Below are 20,247 nucleotides of genomic sequence, written 5' to 3' on the forward strand. Positions count from 1 at the left end.
TTTTTTTCCCACCATGAAGCCCAACAACCTTAATATATTTCCTAAAAATGTAATAATGTCTCCTGATATTGATGCAGATGCTCTTTATTTCAGGCACCTTTATGATTATATATCCTTTCTGAGTCCGCTATGTGTCACTTCCTGTCAGATTTAAATTAACCTGACCTCTGTCTCCTTTCCTCTCTGCAGCTAAACCCTTCACCTCCAAAGTGAAGCAGATGCGGCTGCACAAAGACGACTTTGAAATCCTGAAGGTGATTGGACGAGGAGCCTTCGGAGAGGTAATATACCTTCTGGTTTTTAACACTCAGCATCACCATGCAACAATCCATTACCGTACAAGCAAGAAACAAGAACCCGCAATTTGGTTTCCCCCCACTTTTTTTTCTCTTTTGTTTAGAAAACAGGTGTTCTAGGTTAGTTTGAAGCATTTCTTTTTACATGCATCATCTGCAGTGCATGGTTTTTGTCTACTTGTCTGTTTTGACAGGAGACATCTCAAAATCTGGAGCTTCTTCCTTGAGGCAGAGGTTTTGCAATATGATCCTTGGACAATACCTGTCAGTAAAGGCCATTCTCTTATACCCTTATACCTTAATACCTGAGCTATAAAAGTCAAGAGAGTTTGATGGTGCAGTACTTTCTGCTGCATTCCAGCAGCAGTGCATAATACTAGTCTGCTACATGAGCATGACTCTACTTGCAGCTTGAACAAAACCTCTTAATTCGTCTTTCACACTAAACCTGTGAACTGCAAATGAATTAAGAGTGCAAGTGAAACTGTCCGGTGCAGGCTTGTATGTTTTTTGTTTATTTTGTTTTTCCTTTTATGTGTGCCTGTAGGGAGGTTGAAATTTGTCATTGGGTTTCAGGTAATGATGTCAAAGCTGGGGAATGTTGGAAGGACAGGTATCATGGTCCTCAGCCAAGACTCTTACATAATGTCAGTGTCCTGCAAAAAAAACCAAAAACTTGTATCTCCAAGCTGACAGTTTTCACCATTGTGCAGAATTATTTTTAAAATCACATTTCCCATTCCAGTAGATTTCAGCGTGAGGTTTCAGCACCGGATTGATCGTTTGCAGCCTTGTTACACATTTCCAAACATGTCATCTCCGAAACTGTTTGATCACATCTGTACGAACAAGTTAGTGAATTCCTTCTGACAGAAGGCAGGTGGAGAGAGACAGAGAGAAATCACACACAAGTGATAGATTGATGGATGAAGATAGATTTGAACACACCTGCCAGCATGTAGCTGCAGCGCCAGCGCAAAAATACTAATGGTCTCACTTGAGCCACTGCAAAGAGTGTTGGTATGTGCATGTGTGAGTCATGTGTCTGTGTGTGTGTTTGTGTGTGTGTGTGTGTGTGTTTTGGGCTTGTGTTCAGTGATGTGGTGTGACCCATGAATGGTGCTACCTTGTGGTAACATTCCAGTGCCCTTTCACTAAGCCAGCTGTGCTACTACGAGTTTTACGTGACAGAAGAATTAAATTAGCTGGATAGACAGCATGATCATCTCATGTGTCCACTTTTTAATCGCCTGATGGAAATATACTTGGCGTAGTGTGTTGTAATTTGAATGTTACCATCATGGTACAATAAACAGAAATATGGTAAATAATGCAGGCAAAATTATCGTTTTATGTCCAAAGTAAGATGTCATATTGGTCTACATTGCAGCTTGCTGACTGGTAGAAGATTAAGTCTGTTTTTTTTTGCAGTTGTCATTTGGACTGCATGATTATATATTTCTTCTTTGCTCATTTTAAAGATTAATGGGATTGAAGTAGCACTTGCTGAATCTGAAGGAGAGTTTGTTGTCGTGTATGTGACACAAATCCACATATTTCTGAGCTCCTTCGTCTTTATATGGATAAAATCCTCAATTATCATGTATGTAATTTTAGTACACTGTGATATAGATAGAAATTGCAATACAGTAATTTTATGGAAAATCATTTGAAAAACTGTTTATGGATAAAATAACCAGACAGGGATGTTTTTGGTTAATGTTAAAATCATATAAAAATCTCATATTGCCATAAAGCAGGTCCTGCATGTTGATTTGTGACATGGCTTAATACAACCAGAAACATTTAGAGGGAACCTTCCCTGCTATCAATGGTGAGGCAATATAACTGGAAATATACAGTCCATAATCTCACTGTAAATATATCATCATATCAGCCACCACTATACAATGTCTTATTAAGCAGATGTGAGTTTAAGTGGTACTGAATATACAAACATAACATTACATAACATTCATTTACATACCAGTCTTTATGGCTGCTGGCATCACAAAGTTTGGAAGTCTTATTATATTCTAGTGTGATGACAGTAATAACAGTCATTCAGCCTATGGTCAGACCAAGCAAATATGGTGAATGTGGAAAGACCTCATGGAAATTTATAATTTTTTTTTTCGTGGTCAGATTTTCAAACTGATTTTACACATCAAAGTATGTTTAGAGGTGTTGCGGAGTACTGCTGCATATGTGAAAAAAGTTGTAAAAAAAAAAAACCTGTTTGTGGCTCCAGAGGCAACTGAGTGAAATCTGATAAATCGCCTCGAGTGATGTGACTCGAGTCGGTGTCGTTCGGTGCTGAAGATGTTTGAAAATGAAAAAACTCTGAAGAAAGAAGTGATGTTGCCAGACCTCTGTAGCCTGCTCCTCATCTCTGCTTAACGCTTCATTAGCCACTACTAACATTTCACACCCCAATCTCAGACTGAGTCGTAAGCCGTAGAGTTGCATTGTGGGTAACGTAGGCACCTTTTTGACAAGGAAGGAGAATATGCAGAATAAATAGGACAATATCTCCTGTTCTGCTGCATCGATATTGATCTTTTTTCTTTTTAAACTGACAACTGTGAGTCTGACAGTGTTATGGGATACAGTGCTGAACCAGTGGAGTACTCCTTTAAGAAAACTGAGCATAATACTAAGATAGAGATATGGGAACAGAGAGCCACTGACAAGCTGACAAACAGAGTTAAAAAAACATGGAGGCAGCAGACAGAGATAAAGACAGACACAGGAAAACAGAATAATGACAAAATATTTGAGTCATAAAGGGAGGCGAGGGAGCTTGAGCGCAGAATGTTTTGATTTCATCCTCCTATTGTCAGCAGCAGGCAGAGAAATGGCGCGGGTGCGTGTTGTTGTGGAGCTCATCTGATGAATGGACCAGTGTGTACTGGCCTGCTGTCTGTGAGAACGCTCCCATTAGGACTCAGCCGCCTCTTCACCAGCACAAACGGGCCAAACGGTGCTCGTTCTGGTGTAGGTCAGCGGACAGCTCCTGATGCAAACAACGTGTGGATTAGAGGTTTCATTCCCAACGGCTGTCCTTGTTAAGGATGAAGGCTATGTCATCACGCTAACTGTTAAGTCAGTTTAAAATATTATCGTGCCGCTTGTTGCATTGGGTCAAAATGTTGGGTGGTCCGTCTCTACTACTCTGAAAACAACTTGGCTGGTGGCATAATTAAATTAACTGTTGTGGTTTCATGCTTGTTCTCAACTGATTAAACCAGATTTGAAGATACTATTGAAACTCAGCTAACAAATCATCTTCAGTAAAAAAAAACAAAAAACAAAAAACACATACAATACACACTTTATTCATGAAAATAGAAATGCAGACAAGCAAACTCTGCTTAGTCTTGCTCGGGCCTTGCAGTAGACCGCAGGCCTGAGAGGGAGGACAAGATGAAGTAAAGAACAGTAGAGAGAAGAAAGAAGAGATGGGGAAAAGACAAAAACAGCCAGGCATTGCCAAGAACAGTGTGCTCCCCCCTGTCCTCCTCTCTTCCTCCTCCGTTCCTCCTCTCCTCTGGTGAGGGATCACTAGGGGAAATCCAAACACTGCAGGAATGTTATCATTGTATTGCATTAGCAGCATTCCCCAGCTCATTTAATAGACTACAGACCCCTCCGTTGCATGGGCGCCTGTGTTTGTTTCAATCCTCATCTATGTGTGTGTGCAGCGCACTTACAAATTCCTGTCCTGTCTGTTTACTTGGTGCATTTCTGTGTTTTTAAGCATTTCTCTATCCTGTCTATTTCTGCATATTTCTGTCTTCAATTAACCGCTCAAGAGGCCAAATTAAAAGCTGATTTCTGCTGTCTAGATAAACAAAAAAAAAATCATGAAAAGAAATTAGTAAATCAGTTTGCGTGAACATATGCTTAGGGTGTCAGCTCGCAGCGGTTTGTCACAGCAGCTCATGCAGCTCCTTTTTTGGTTAAATGTGAAGGCAGGGCTGAGGAAGTTTATCTTGGTAATGTTCAGCAATTATCAGTGAAGGGAAAGTTGGCAGTTGCTATGTTGTTAAGGAGGTACAAGAGGGTATTAGAAACACAAAGGGAGTGAAGTGAACAGACTGAACAGTATAAGGTGGCAAAAGTGAGACATTAACCTCTCTGAGACTGAGTAAACTAATTACTCGTGTTGTTTTCTCCTGACCGGATCCTCGCTTGTGTTGTATTAACTCTCGTGTGTATGTCGCTTTGGATAAAAGCGTCTGTTAAATTAAATTATAACATAGTAAATTAGAACAGGCAGGGTAGCATTAGTAGCTGGTAAGATCTCCACTGTTTATTTAATTATTCCTGTCTGTGCGCAGGTGTTTGTACATTCAGTATGAGCTAGTTCTTGATCTAAAATGATGAAATGATCCATCTGGGACTTAAAATAAGCTGTAAATTTTTGTGGCTTATTTGTAGTTTTTATAGTAAACACATCAACAACAGTTAATGATCAGAGACTGCTTTTCCAAACTGTCACATCTGTACAAATCTGTCCATTCACTATTGATTTGAGCCCATTTTGAAATCATTGGACACAGTGATTAACAAAGTGTCCCATTTTTTTCCCCCCTTACACTGCAGACTGTAGCTTGGAAGCAATGAATAATATCCAAGTGTCCAGCAGCTGTGTGAGGCTGTGTGTGTATGACTGATCCAGATATCTCTGGTCACTTCCTGTCCCTGCTTCTTCTGCCTCCTCCCCTCTTTAGCTCTACCATGCTATCCCTTCTTCCCTACCTCCTGTCCTTCACTTCTTCTCCTTATTTGTCCTCTCCACTTCATCCTTTCCTTTTCTCCCTGACCTCATCCTATTTCAACTTTACAACTCATCTTTCTTTATCCACTCCTCCACCCTTATTCCTTCCTGCATCTTTCCTCCTAATCTTTCTTCCACTTCTTCTCTTCTTGTTGTGCCATTGTTTTCTTAAGGGTTTAGCTTGATTCATGATTTCCTTCTCTTCTATCCTTTAACTTTATTGGCTTCAAAGGACAGAGATTTGAACCTGGAATCCGGCCGCTTCATAGTTGGCTCTCTGTGTAATGATTTTTATGGGCTGAGACGAACTCCCTCTTGTTCCTCTCTTGCTTGTACCACAGCACAACTTTGTCAAAGAAGGAAAATTATTGCTAAAAGTGTAATCATTATTATTTTGTAAGACATAGTTTGCTTTCTAAATTGTGTAAAAATTGTTTGTGGAACTGTGAAACATGAACACACATGAATAATATTTGTGCAGCTCTTGTTTGAGTTGCTTTAGGGAAAAGATATAATCTCTTTGATAATTTCCTATTGGTCTTTTTTTAAACATGCTTCTCATAGTGTTGCTGACTTTGCTGTCAAACAAATGATTAATCCTGTTCTAATCTTTAAATTACCGTGTCTTCTCCTCTCTGTGCAGGTTGCAGTGGTAAAGGTGAAAAACACAGACAAAGTATTCGCTATGAAGATTCTCAACAAATGGGAGATGCTGAAGCGAGCCGAGGTGAGCATCACTCACTGACTGAGCTGTTGTGGGGGGGGGGGGGGGAACCAGTACCAGTGCTGGTGTCAAGATACCGGTCCAGTGCAGCACCAGCACAGATTTAAGAAAATAACAGTAAGGTTTGATGATTCATTTAAAATGCTGTCAAGAAGAAACCACAACCCTTGTTTATCCAGCCTCAAATCAGGCTTTCGTTGATAGATGCTCGCGCAACATGTCGCTGCCTGAGCTGCAGGAGCTGCCGCTGCATGTTTTTCTCATCGACCTCTTCCTGACAGTCTGACATTCCTGTCGGTCCCCTGGGTCTTCAATCTTCATGCCTCATACGTCATAGGCCAAAACTGCTCCCTGCTGTGTGTGTGCAAAAGTCTGGACATGGGAAACAATGTAGAGCAACAGATGTACTGTAAACTGCAGGCACCAAGCATGTAACTGTCGTCGTAGACAGAGAACATCAAACACTAGGGGTAATTTATGTGTTAACATCCAGTGGGGTTTCCTTCTTCAAACTCCACTTCCCCTATCGTTTTTGGATATGATACTGAGTTATGTACTAAAGTGAGTATGCATGTATATAAGAATATAATGAAATGTAGTCTGAGAAACTGACAGACTATCTATTATTTGCATTACGCTTACATGCACACAAGACACCTGGTCATTGGGAGAAATCATTTTAAGAAAACAACTTAACAGTAAAATGATCTGGTGACTGTAACACATTTGGTAATCAGATTTCTCCTCTATATAATACTGTATTTTTTAACAAGCTAGCATATTTCAAGTGAGTGATGTAAGACACATAAGCTCCTGTTAAGCTGTGGAAATTATAAATATTTATAATATTAGTTTTCCAGATTTTGGATTCAATTATTTTGGATATAAGGATGTACCAGTACAAGTAATGATCGGTGACAGTTATGCAGATATACTCTTGCAAAACTCATTTAATAAAACCCCAGTTAAAGGTAAAGTCAGTGATTCTAGTCCAATACACTTTTTGTCAAATTCAGCAATAACTCCTCACGTTCTGCTAGCTTTCTGTTCTGTGGGTGCGCTGAAAAAAAAATCTGGAGTCCATAAACAGCCCGGCTCTGTAAACGGGCATGTAAACCCAGTGGTTTGGAGCGAGCCACACAATACTACTCTGGCCAATCAGCAGCAGGGGGCATTCATGCTTGTGCATGGGACAGAGGGAAGTCATCCCAGCAGCTGTCTACGTGAGGACATGACAGTCTCATATCTCCAGCACCCGTTGATGGAGGGAGAGAGTGGCCGCGGCCAAATTTTTTTTCTCACGGAACAGATTTGCTTCCCTTTTATTAACTGTATCAAACCACACTGAATCAAAACAGTCTCACGGAGACCCCCCTGCGTTTTTTTTACGCTCCGAGTTTGTTTCTGTCGTGTTTATTGATGTGTAATCTGAGCCAGCAGCTGTTTAAATCACACAAATATCCCACTGTGTATGTGTTTTCAACTTATTAAGCATATCAATTAATCAATAAATACAAACACTGTTGATTTCTTCCCGTGGAGCCGACATGCAAACCGTTTTGGTTCAGTTAATTTCTGCTGTCAGTCAGCCTGGTGAAGGCGGTCTGTCTGGCCGCCGTCCTCTCAGCCTCCCAGGAGCTGCAGCTGACAGACGGCTGCTTCTGTGGACAGAGACGCTGAACGCAGGTCGAGTGAGAAGTGGGGAGGCTGCAGAGAGGCAGAGACGAAACTTTTTTTCTGCTCGTGATAATGTGTGAGAGGATCAGAAGTGACTCTACAGCTGACACATCGCTCTGAATTCAGTCATATTCCTCTTTTGGTTGTTGCCTTGGCAATGCGTGTCCATGAATTTGGGGGGCGGAGCTTCTGAAGGAGCACGAAGGGAGGGGTGTATTTGTTTGGGTGTTTAGTTCAAATATCAACAATCTTTCTCCAGAATGACTGACTCTACCTTTAAAGATGTAATACTTTTGATTTCAGTTCTGGTTGGTTTGGCGACACAGGTGGTTACCGCAGTAACTGCAACTATGGTTTCATACAACAGCCGTCACTCGTTAAGCAGCTTTTTTGTCAAAAATACAGCAGAAGAACAACAGGTGTATCTGTTTACAGAGCAGACAAACAAACTGTTTTATAAAGAAGTCAGTCAATGATTTTTGATAACATGCTTGTGAATCCCTTGTCCTTAGGTTGGCAGTCCTTTCGCAGACCATAAATGGTTTCAAAAACGATGTTTGATTCAATAAAAATCTTAAGGATTTTAATTTTAAGTGTGTACTGGGGCAAGAAAACAAGCTTCTTTAGAAAAAAAATCAAGCTGGAATAGTTGGGTTTCTCTTAATCCCTTAGTCCAATTAAGAAAACCAGGTTTTCCGTTCCAGAAATCAGGTTACTGCACAAAGCCGACAACAACCAGATCACATAAATGAGTGTAAATGCACAGGGCTGAAAGTTGTTGTAGTGTCCTTGAGCCAAAATCGTTAATCCTTGTCTGCTCCAAGCATGCAGTTCTGTAGAAGATCCTGACCTCCGACCTCCCAGTAGAGGTGAGGGTCAGGTGATACGAGAATTTCTTTACCATGAGAGGTGTCACATATATTATATAGATAATAAGAAGAATGTGGGATCTAGTATCGCATGACATACATGGTTAAATATGTCAAATTACAACATTAAATTTCTAAGGTATAAAATTGATTGTGTCTTTCTTTAGACGGCGTGTTTTCGGGAGGAGCGGGATGTGTTGGTAAATGGAGACTGTCAGTGGATCACCACCCTGCACTACGCCTTCCAGGATGACAATAACCTGGTAAGATGGGAGTCTCTTTTCTTTCTCTATGTGTGTGTATATGAGCAGGAATGTGTTTTTTTCCAGGAACTACCGTAAGTCTATTTCCAAAAACTCCTGCCAGTTTTTTTTAATTTTTCAAGGGAAACTATTTCTCTTTACTCAGATGTATCAGGCTCCTTTTGAGCATCAACCTCATTACATTTATATATTCCTGGACATTTAAACTTTAAACCTTTCCAAAGTAATGGCCGCTGTCCCTTACTGTTAGGCACTGAGTAACTCCACCTGCCACTTCCACCATTTCACTCACCAGTTCCTGTTTTAGAATACAGTACCACCTCTGCATGATGCCTGGTGACCTGCCAGATGCTGACCAGCACATTCATTTCTCACCGCAAAACACAACATGACTTAGAATTGTAGGAAATTGGGCAACAGAAGGCAGCAGTGCCAAAAAAACATTTACATAAAAGACCAAAAGAATGACTTTGGAGCTAATAGATTGGTGTTGAGCCAAGCCCTTCCTCACTTTCATCGGCTGCCGGAGGCCGCCGTTCTCCATCCAACCTGACAGTCCGTCCTCTCTCCCTGACCCTGAGTTCAAATGCCAGAACTGCTTGTCATTCCATTTCCCACATTCTCACAACAAATGCTTTACCCTAGACACTCCCCAAGGCTTTAAAAATACACACCACTGCCCGTCCAGTCGTCTATTTTTAGGAAAACCTTAAAAAAGTTCAGAACCGTTTAGGCCATCGCTGCCTCTGTGCCACTCTGTAGTAATCATACTGTGAGAAAAAAGGGAGAGGAAAGATGGAGGGGAGATGTTATATTTTTGTCTTTCTTGTGTGACTTTCTTGTATTATTTCGGACAGAAATAATCTCACTAAATTCAGTAACTGTCATAAATTATGTACTGCGCTGCAACAACAATGCCATATCACGTTTTCTCTCTGTCTCTTTTTTTTTTTTTTTATCTCTCTAGTACCTGGTCATGGACTACTATGTGGGTGGTGACCTGCTGACTCTACTCAGCAAGTTCGAGGACCGGCTGCCGGAGGAGATGGCCAAATTCTACTTGGCTGAGATGGTGCTGGCCATCGACTCCATTCACCAGCTACACTACGTCCACAGGTGAGGAGCAGACACTGTGTTTGTATGTGTGTATTTCACAGGTATAAACATGTCTCTAATTATTTTATGGAGACGAACAGACTGAGCAATAACACCTAATGATGGATGTTGAGTGTATTTACTTTATTCTTGCTGCGTGGGCAATTTTCCAGCCACAGGGAGCTACATGAAAATAAATGAAAATAGTGGAGTGCGTGTGCACATGTTTGTCCTCAGTCATCACTGAGGATTTTCAGTACCGCTGACTAATTGTAGAGTATATTAGTTTGTGTTCCTTTGTGTGTTATTATATCACTCCTGAACATTCCCATTTGAGGTTAAGTTTGTGTGTGAGAGTTAGGATGCAGGATTCAGTGCTTGTTTTTGTGTAGCTGTCATGTCCACTGTTATGGCTCATTTTACATTGTTATATTTAAGTCCTGTTTCCTGTTACAATCACTTTTTCTCATCTTACCGAATGAAAAACAAACCACCTAAAAGGAGACCGTTCACAGGCCGTGGATCTTGAAACCATTTTCTTCTCTGACATATACACCAAAAGAATCTGTTGGCCAATAGAAGATGCCCTTGGGAGCAGGAAGTAAGGTTCTGCCAGACAGGAAGCGGTCACATCGGCATGTCAACATAATTACAATGTCGCTTTCGTCGGGGGCTCGTCACAGCAATTTCGTTCAAAGATGGGTGGAAGCATGGATAGAAGAAGGGAAAGATGAGAGATAGATGGATAACAAGGGAGGGCCAGAGAAAGGGCTGGTGGGATAACGTTCTGGGTGTGTCTGTAGTTGATCTTGGACAGAAAGAAACGCACTGAGAGACGACAACAGAGTTATAGATGTAGATATAAATGTATAAGTAAAGAAAGAGAGCGGGGAGCCACTAATTGCATGGTGTTATCTAGGGGCCGTGGGTGGGGGTTGGCGGTGGCAGCAGAGACGGAGAAGCGGATGGAAAGAAAAAAGGACACGGAGGAGGGGACAGCACTGTTTCTCTTTAAGTCCCCTCATGGACGCTTTGGGACAGTAATGATGGGGTGTAGGACGTCTGTGGGTGGGGGTGTGGTGCTGTTACATCCCCCATGTACCAACCCCCAACTCCTCCTTTTGCTCTCTCTTTCTCTCTCTCTCTCTATTTCACACTCTCACACACACACACTCGTGGGAGATTTGCATGCTTGCTCTGCAGAGGGTGGAGACAGCCAGGCAGGTCCCCTGAGAAGGGTGTGTCCTGCTGGCTAGGCCCATCTGATGAGAGTGTGTTTGGGTGCATTATGAGGGTGTGTGTTTATCTTGGTGATGGTGTGTGTCTATGTGTGAGTTTGGTGTGTTTCCTAGTCTTATGCTTAAGTTAAAGGACAATGCATTAACCCTCTAATTTAAAGGCTCCTATGTCCATTTAACAGTAAGCCACCCTCCCTGTGTTCATGGCTCACTTTCAGCTGCACCAAACAAACACAACTGACCACTATTTGGAAATGTAAACAGACAAGTTGTGGCTGTACTTGCTTTTCTTGTTTTTTTTGGCTGTACCGGCCACAGACCAGCCCTGTAACCCCGAATATCTGTCACTGACTGACTGACTGAGTTATGAAATTTGTTTTCCCATTGGCCGTGGACCTTTCAAAATGAATTGGTGTGAACAGTTTCAGTTACGTCCTCAGGAGGCGTTTACAGCGGAGCCCGAGTGCAGTCTTGAAATAAGTTTTAAAAACACAGATTTACCAACCAAAGCGTCTGACACTGACAAGAGCACCAATCCATGGATACAAAGAGACACAAGTGATCCATTTTACCAGCCTGCACAGCAGCTAGCAGCTAGTTAGCACGGCTAGCATGACTGTATAAAAATAAGGTGTAGCTGTGGTGTTTCCGGTTTAACAGCATCGTGCTGGACCGGTGACAGATGTGTTTACGGTGCTCTGAAACATGTCACAGTGTGGATACAAAGTCACACAGCTGAAAGACTGTTAGCCTAGCATGCTAATCGTACGTAAACATGGGTGTTTACAGACATCCACAGATAGAAACAGATGAAAGCAGGGGAAAGTATTGTTCTTGCAACTGCATTTATAACCCTTTTCTTGAGTCAAATGTTACTTAACCAGGTCATGTGATATGTTACGTCAGTCACTTTAACAACAAATATTACTGGGACCACGACAGAAAATTGCAGATGAACATTTAATATTCAGGAATTTACATTATAGCCACAACCACTGACTATTCCTGTAACAAATTGGCCACAATTACGCACATTGACCATACTAGCCATATACTAGGTTTTGGCCTAGTCTTATTCTCATGGGAGTTACAATTTTAGTGGACTGTGATGTCAGTTTCTCCTGGAAAAATTTGTGGTACCACACAACTCTACTGTGCACTATGTTCAGGTCCTCATCCAGGTTTTGAAAACTATTAGCAGAAGCCTATTCGTCAAATGTAGTGTTCATCAAGCTATGGGTCAGGAAGTAAAATAGATTGTAAGCTTGTGTTTGGTTGGTCGGAAAGAGTGAAAATAAATTCTTACAAGAATTCTAGATCCCTGAATGCAACTTAATTTTTAATTTGAGGTGCAGCCTTATAAGGATTACTTGATCCATTGATTAGCCAGTCAACAGAAAGTTAATCAACAGATGGGACATGCAGGGAGAGAGAGAGAGAGAGAGAGAGAGGGAAGGGGTTGCAAGGAATCAAATTTGGGATGCTGCACCCAATCTGCATGCGCCTCCACCACTAGGTCACCAGACTCCCTAAGCCATTTGTCAAGCAAAAATGGCAAACATTCTCAAGCGTCTCAAATATGAGGATTTGATACTTTTCTTTGTTAAAATCATTGCAAATAGAGTATCTTCCCCCATTTGACCTGTTGGTTGGACAAAACTATCAATTTAAACATGTCACCCAGCATTCTGGGAAATTATTATAGGTATTTCTCAGTATTTACTGACATTTTATAGACGAGTAAATAATTTGTTGATTAACTGAAAAAATAATCCAGTTACTGAGGGGAATATTTCACAGGAGTGGTGCAGTCCTTGTCACCCACTCAAGCTTTAAACAGGATCAGAAGTATTCAAGTATCATCCCAGACATGCTATACGAGACTTACTCCTTCAGTATGTTTATATCACTGGCTCAAATTGAGCCTTTTGCTGTTTTGTGGGACTGGAATGGTTGTTAAGTTTACTGTTGCATGTCACATGTCCACGTATGTAGCAGAACATACAAAATACAACAGGAGATATTAAAGGGATAGCTACCTTGGTAGAAACAAAATCTCTATTGACAAATGTCTGTAGTCTCATAGAATAAATCATCATGATGACAAACACTTGTCTCTAGTCTAATTTATGTCATTTTTGCTTATCTAACATGTGCTTAATCTTGTTTTGTGAAGTCGCTGACCTCGCTTCAACACTGGCCCATCTAAAATGTATATTTACATTCCTGTTGACGCTGATGAAGTTGAAAAGAGCCCAGATGAAAGAAATGAAGAGCAAAGAGCCCTGAGGTCAACCTTCTGTCCCCCTCGGCCGAGTCCCATGAGAGGCTGAGTGTGTTAGAGTCAGACGCAAAGGGAGACTCTTGTGTACGAGCGTGTGTGTGTGAGTGTGTTCATTTATTCAGTGGTCAGTGATCTGCGTGGCCTCCCAGAGGGGTCTGACAAACGTTTCAATAGGCCAACTCAGCATGGCTTTGTGCTGCCTAGCACCACATCTGTCTGCCCCAAGAGAGTGTGTGTGTGTGTGTGTGTTTGTGTGTGTGTAAGACACTGCATGAGATAGGGGGATTCAGATGAAGAAGTGGGGGTTGGTGCAGAGTGATGGTTGTGAGTGTGTGTGTGTGTGTGTGTGTGTGTGTATATATATATAGGGAGAGGGGGAAATTTGTTATGGCTATCAAGAGAAGAGGACAGACATGGCATCAAAACACACACACACACACACACACACACACACACGTATACAAAATAAGATGTTATGTGTGACAATTAACATCTGTTCTGAGTGGGGTCTCACTACTTTGGAGTGCTGTGTGTTTGTGTGTGTTTTCCTATTGATTGCAGCCTAATGTGTGTTTTATTATTGATCAGGGCCATGTGTCTCTTCATAGCTCAGTGATCTAAGAGAACAGGGCTCTCTCTCCGTCATGCACACACACACACACACACACACACACACACACACACACACACACACACACAACCATTATTTATCAAAGAGCTTCATTCACAATGCTAACTATATATACTATATATATCGGACCACTTGGATGTTAGAGATATTCTCCAATTTCATTGAAGTGGACACTTAATAAAAATATTTTAATAGTAAGCCTGTGATATGGCGGTTGTGTGTGTGTGTTTGTGTGTTTGTGTCAAGTGATGCCAGAAGTCACATAGGCAGCAGTTCCTTGAACCATTAGTTAACAAACGCTTGGCTAGAGCCATGTGGACATGCCTTGTCTGTGCAGTTTCCAGTGTTGCTGCAGGCCACATTGTGTGTGTGTGTGTGTGTGTGTGTGTGTGTGTGTATTGTGAGGTGGCGTCCAGATGGCCCTCACAGATGGATGCTGTGGTCTTAAAAGAGATTACCTCCCTCTATTCTCGTCTCTGCACTGCTCCTTAAGACCGCAGGAGCCCTGTGACACTGTAGCCCAATTTTCTGTGCTAACTAGCCTAGCATTAGCTTAGCGCTGCCACCGCCCTGGGTCTTTCCATGAGTGGAAGGCTAAATGTGAGTCAGCTCCTGTGCTGTTAAGCACCATATATGTTAGTTGGAGGTGTTAAAGAGGCTGCCCTCACTATCTGTGGGCTCATCACAACAGTCTGAGAGATGGATCGTTGAAGAAAAGATGAGCTGTAGCAGGCAAAATGTACAGTTGACTTTTGGTGTCTGAGAGAGAAAGATTGGTCAGGGAGATTTGTGGTAGACAGACGTTTGCTGCTAAGAGGAGCAAGAGAAGAAAAGAGGGGAGTGGGCAGACAGGGGCTTTTCTAAGACCTAAGTAGTTTATCAGCAGCAGCAACAGCACTGCCCTCCGGTACCCCCACCATGCTTTTTGTCTACTACACACACATTTACACACATGGACAGGAAAGGGTCAACTCACACTGTCTGCTCTTTGGCAGACCAGAAGTCTCTGGAGCAGATTAAGGCCTTGCAGCAGTGGAAGCACCTTTTATACACACATACACATACACACACATACACCCACATCTGTGTGCTTACACAGTCTAGTCCAAGTGTTACGGGTGTCATTCATGATTTGTTAGGCCTACACTTCCTGTCAAGGTGATCCAGATTCTATGTGCAGAGACCGTGTGCCTGTCAGTGTAATGTTAAGCCACACTAGTGATCACACAGTACTCTATTAAGTGTGGACAAATATATTTAACAAATAAAAAATTATATACAACAACTGGAAAAATGTGAAATTGTGATGTTTGACTTAGCCTATACATTTATTAAAGGTTCTATATGTAAGAATTATGAAGAATTATGGGGCGGACTTACTGGGAGTAAGAGATGCTTTGCAGAAATGGTTAAAAACACAACGTTAAAGTTTTTAACGTTATTATGAATAGTGTAAGCGAGGAAAAAGACATCACCTGCAATAGTCTCACGCTGCTGCTATCTCTGCACGCGAGTGCAAGCAACAAGATGCTGACTGCAGCTCATTTAACGGCCACTGGTGTCACTAATGGGAAGGAATTTCTAATTCCTACAACGTGTTGTTAAAGTAAACACCTTAAAGTAAAGTTGTTAAGATTCAGATATAACAGAACAATGTCCAAGAGAAATGTCCTCTTAGAGATGTAAAAATTTGATCCAAGAAATCTTAATCCACCGTCTCCAAGTTTTATGCTGTCTTTGATAGTCTGACCTGAAGTATGCATCACGTCAGTTATTTTTGTGTGTTTGTGCCTGCCAAGCTTATGTTACTCCAGATTGGTTTGCGTGGATGTATGCACTTGGGTTTAGTATGTGGTTGCAGTCCAAAATGTTATATACAGTATCCTCTTTGGAAAGCGATGTCCAATCTGGAACTCATCTGTGAGCAGTCACGGTCTTTAAAAAGACTTATAAGTAACTCAGGATGCACACTGTGATTTGGTAAAAAAGTAAGTGTCAATTTATTTCTACATTTTGGAGCCCAACTTTTATGTGTCTGTACAAGTCGCATATGTGCGCACATTACTTTAATCCTTTGTATTTTATAGGTAAGAGATTTAGTGGTGTCTCTGAAGCAGAGTGATAGCTAGCCCACCCCCCATGCAGCCCCCTGAGATGGGACTATTAACACTACTGGAAAATGACAGAGGCTTCACATCTGGCTTTGAAGAGATCTCTAGCTGAAGACAGAAACATCAAAGCTGTCTTCAACCACCACTAAAAAAAAAAGCTGTCTTCAAAGCCAATTTATATCAGTTCACTTTTAAAAGCGAAAACAAAAGTCCCTGAGATTTGGGCTATAGTCTTATGTCTTTATTGAGTAGTTCAAAAGAAGTTGAGAAAAATGTGAAGTGGAATGTGGGAATTTTTCAACTTTAACTGATTAGCTTTTACATCCTGAAGCCTCGCTCTGGCAAAAATTGATTGTTTCGCCAGGCAACGTTATCACATTGATTGTCTTTCAGGATGCACTGGAATTAATCCGTGACCGCAGTGTAACTTTTACTAGACAGACAGCTCTGGCTTGAGGTCTGTTTGAAGCCAAATCTAAAAATACGAGGTATCATGTATAACCTTGTGCTCTATAGTGAAACAGTGGCGCTAGTTAGAGCCAAAGTCATTAGTAAGGATAGAAGAAAAAAGGTTATTCTTGTAGCTCCAAAGACTGCAATAATTTGCTGTTACCAAATTAAATAAGTTTGGTCAATGCACACGCGTGCACGCAGACTGTGTAGTCACTCTTAACAGGCTGTCGGAGTTTGACCTTTTTAATGTGTTGAGCTTGCAAGTTGTGCTCCTGTTTTATCTCCTTGTCATGTTTTTACTCCATAAACCACACAAGAACTTTTAGAGGAGTACTCTATAAATATATATTTTTAAATTGGTGTTAGCATTATTATGTAAGGGATGTGTTTGTGCATGAGTTAGAGGTGGGTGTGTGTGCTTGTGTTGAACATCAGGTTTATTATTTTAAGCAGAGCCACGCTCACATCACCGGACAGAAATAGCACCAACTCAGTTTTTTAACCTGTGACATCAAATGTTTGAGTTTCTGTCTAGCTGACTTACAAGTTACACATTCTCCCCTTAACCAGTGGCATTTGTGTGTGGCTGCATGTTCTGTGTGCGTGTGTGTGTGCACTTTTGACACTACTCTAAAGAGGTTTTCATGTGCCCTCCATACCATGTGTATTGAGCCGTGTCGTGGTTCAATGTTGATAAAAGGGCCTCAGACACAGGGCTCGACATGGTCTGCCCTCTGGGGAAATCAGTGGAATGGTCAGACAAGGACAGAGTCTATATTTAGCCACGGCGGTGGGATACAGTGACATCTCCGTTTCATACCAGTCCAGGCCAGCAAACATTTGGGTTATTTAGCATGTTTTTGCCATTATTATAATATGGATTTCAAGCTCAAAATATTAACACTGACACCAGAGGGTCAGTGGGGACAAAGGAGCCAATGGACTGATTGTTTCTGGAATCACTCATGTAGCACAAGCTGAGAGTCACCCACTATGGGCCGAGACCGGACTAGACCAGGCCTGGCTGTAGATCTAGGCCAGTGATCTACATTCAGACTGCTATGTGAAACACTTGCACTAGTAACCCAACACAAACCACCTGTCAGTGACCACCTGTTTAACATGCTGGAAGATTTCCAGCAACATATTTACTTTTTTTTTTTTTTTTTTTTTTTGCTTACATGAAGTAGACAACTGTTTCATAAAGTTGCAAATGATGCAAAACTCACCACTCCCTGGACAAATCTACCTTGAAAATATTCTTTATGCAGAGGGCTTAAGAACACAGGGAAAGAAACCAGCACATGCCACCAACCAAATGTTGATACACGCTGTTTATCCGAGTCCTTTAGCTACTCTGATGATCCTGTTCCACTCTAAAAAACCTCTAAAAATGGCTCAGCCGTTGTAGCTGGTAGACAGAAAACTCCTGCCCTGTGTAGCAATTAATCCCACTGACTGGAATCCAGCCACAGTCTGTATCTATATTGTAAACATATCATCAGCAGTAGTAATGCAGAACAGATGCATTTTGAGAAGAACGTTTACAGTGGCCACCATGTACATATCTGTAAAAGAATGTGTTGTCAGTAACGCCCCCCACCCCACCCCACCCCCCACCCAGCCAGCCAGCCTGCCCGCTTCTACTCACAAACACAAATATTGTAGATGGAGGAGAAAAAAAAAGAAAAACAGGGGATTGTGTCTTTTTAGGACTCAGGGATCTTTTTTTCTTTCTTTTTTTTGTGGGAGTGTGTTTGTGTGTTGCATATTTCCTTAAACAGAGTGCGTGTTTGTGTGTGTTTTTTGAAGCTGTGTCCTGTTCTGTGGCCAGACGAAAACACACCCCCTGTTCATGGGACATGAAGACACACACACACACACACATACACAGACACACACTTTCTGCACAGCTAATTCCCACAACAAATCAAACTATTTCCAATGTTTGTTCTTTCTTTTGGTTAATTTAGATTTACCACGCTGCTGATAAATGGGCTTAGGGAAATTACACTTAATTGAATCACAAATATATCTGAATTATTATAAACAAGCTTCACAGGCAGGGCTCCTGGGTGCAACCAAAAATCTGTCAAGTGCGACTAAACATTTTTATTGGTCACACAGGTGTGCCTGAAATTAAGCAGGTCTGATTTTTTTATTTTATTTTTTTATTTTTTTGAAGTATAAAAATATTCTTAAACACACATAGACATTCGGCTTTAAACGAACAATAAAATATCCTTTGTTGATTATTTTGTCAGTGTATAGCAGGATTTTATGCAGGCTACATCTTGCACATGTGCCGTACAAGTCTCTGTGTGTGTGTGTGAGACTGTGCTCCTCCCACTTTCCTTGCGCACAAATGAGAAAAAATCGTGGGCGACATCACAACCTTAAAACATAATTCAAAATGAAGAGAGCTATTGATTATTTTTTCATCAAGAAAAACGCTGCAGTGTTGATTAAACTCGTCCCCGGCTCTTAGAGGTCCAACTCAGATTCGACATCATCAGTGGACGTAACTGTTCACCTGTCCCCCCCCCCCGTCCCGGTCCTAAGATGCCTAATCCTGAAACAGCTGAAGTTATTGTTGAGTGTGCTGTGATTTAAATAACGAACGTTTACAATCAGTTATATAATGTGTTAAGAAATTACCTATGTGTATGGGAGGTAACGCAAGTTAACGTTTAAAATGTATTGTTGTGGTGCCAAAAGGCGTGGTGAAAACTTTTGGGTGTACCTAAATTATATGCTGTTGCACCTCAATGAAGAAGTTAGGCACACCAGTGCCACCAATGTAAAACATTAGTCTGGAGCCCTTACAGACAAGTCAAGACAGTTGAATGTCCCCAGGTTATGTAATTTAATTTGATGATAATTGATCAGGGAGTTGCACTGTAATATGAGATCAGGCTTGTGTGTGTTTTGGAAGTCTTATAAGTATTGTTTTGTTTGGAAGAAGGTCTTGTTTTCTTCATCTTCATTCTTCTCCCAGTAATTGCTTGCTCAATTTGTCTTTTCCTCCCACCCCCACCCCTCCCCCCCTTGTCTTTTCGCTCTGTCTTTTTTCAGGGACATTAAGCCCGACAACATTTTGTTGGATATGAACGGCCACATCCGCCTGGCCGACTTTGGCTCCTGCCTCAAACTCATGGAGGATGGAACGGTAAGTTTTTACCACACTGCTGCTGATGCCTCCTCTGGTCCAAAGCAAACATACCAGAGCTTTACTGACCTCTTTGTCAACCCCCTGGGGGTCTCCCAGGAGGAGCGTGTGGTTCAGCTGCTTGGCTGTGCCTGCAGTTTATGATTCAGACAATTCTTCAAGCTAAAAAATGAAAAAAAGTCCGCCTCAGATGTTACATTAAAGAAAAATGACACAATGAAATGGATGAATCAAATCAGTGCCTCGGTTTGTTCCTCCAATGTTAACATAGTGACCAGGTTATATGACCGTTTGGAAAAACAAATTCAGCCCCTGTTGGACACTTCTTGGAACATCTTTGTCAGATTGAAACGTCTAGATTGAAACTGTGAATCATGAGAAGAGTGTATTTCTTTAGTGTCTCATCTGTTAATAAATAGACATGATGCCAACATTCTTTGAATTCCCCTCTCCAACATCTGCTGTCTGTCTTCCTCTGGGAACTTTTGGTACTTGAAGATGACAGTCATGTCTGAAAAACTTTTATTTTTAAATCATAAATCTTCCTTATTTACTGCTTTGACTTTGATTCAGGATTCAGCATGAAAGGTACATTCTCTAAAATGCTTTGAAATGCGTTGAAACAGACCTCCGAGCTCCATATAACAGTACAAA

The 20,247-nt window shown here is 41.4% G+C and overlaps 1 protein-coding gene across 6 annotated transcripts in view; it reads left to right on the forward strand.

Moving 5' to 3' along the window:
* cdc42bpab (CDC42 binding protein kinase alpha (DMPK-like) b) overlaps positions 1-20,247 on the forward strand; it is an 80,170-nt gene that overhangs the window by 32,817 nt on the left and 27,106 nt on the right. For all 6 annotated transcript variants that reach the window (XM_042390889.1, XM_042390890.1, XM_042390887.1 and 3 more), the window contains 5 exons: positions 190-281; positions 5,723-5,806; positions 8,517-8,612; positions 9,580-9,728; positions 19,500-19,593. In XM_042390889.1, coding sequence (XP_042246823.1) covers positions 190-281; positions 5,723-5,806; positions 8,517-8,612; positions 9,580-9,728; positions 19,500-19,593 — 515 coding nt within the window. The remainder of the gene's footprint in view (positions 1-189; positions 282-5,722; positions 5,807-8,516; positions 8,613-9,579; positions 9,729-19,499; positions 19,594-20,247) is intronic.

This window comes from Thunnus maccoyii, chromosome 17 (genome assembly GCF_910596095.1).
Source record: "Thunnus maccoyii chromosome 17, fThuMac1.1, whole genome shotgun sequence".
Lineage (NCBI taxonomy): Eukaryota > Metazoa > Chordata > Actinopteri > Scombriformes > Scombridae > Thunnus > Thunnus maccoyii.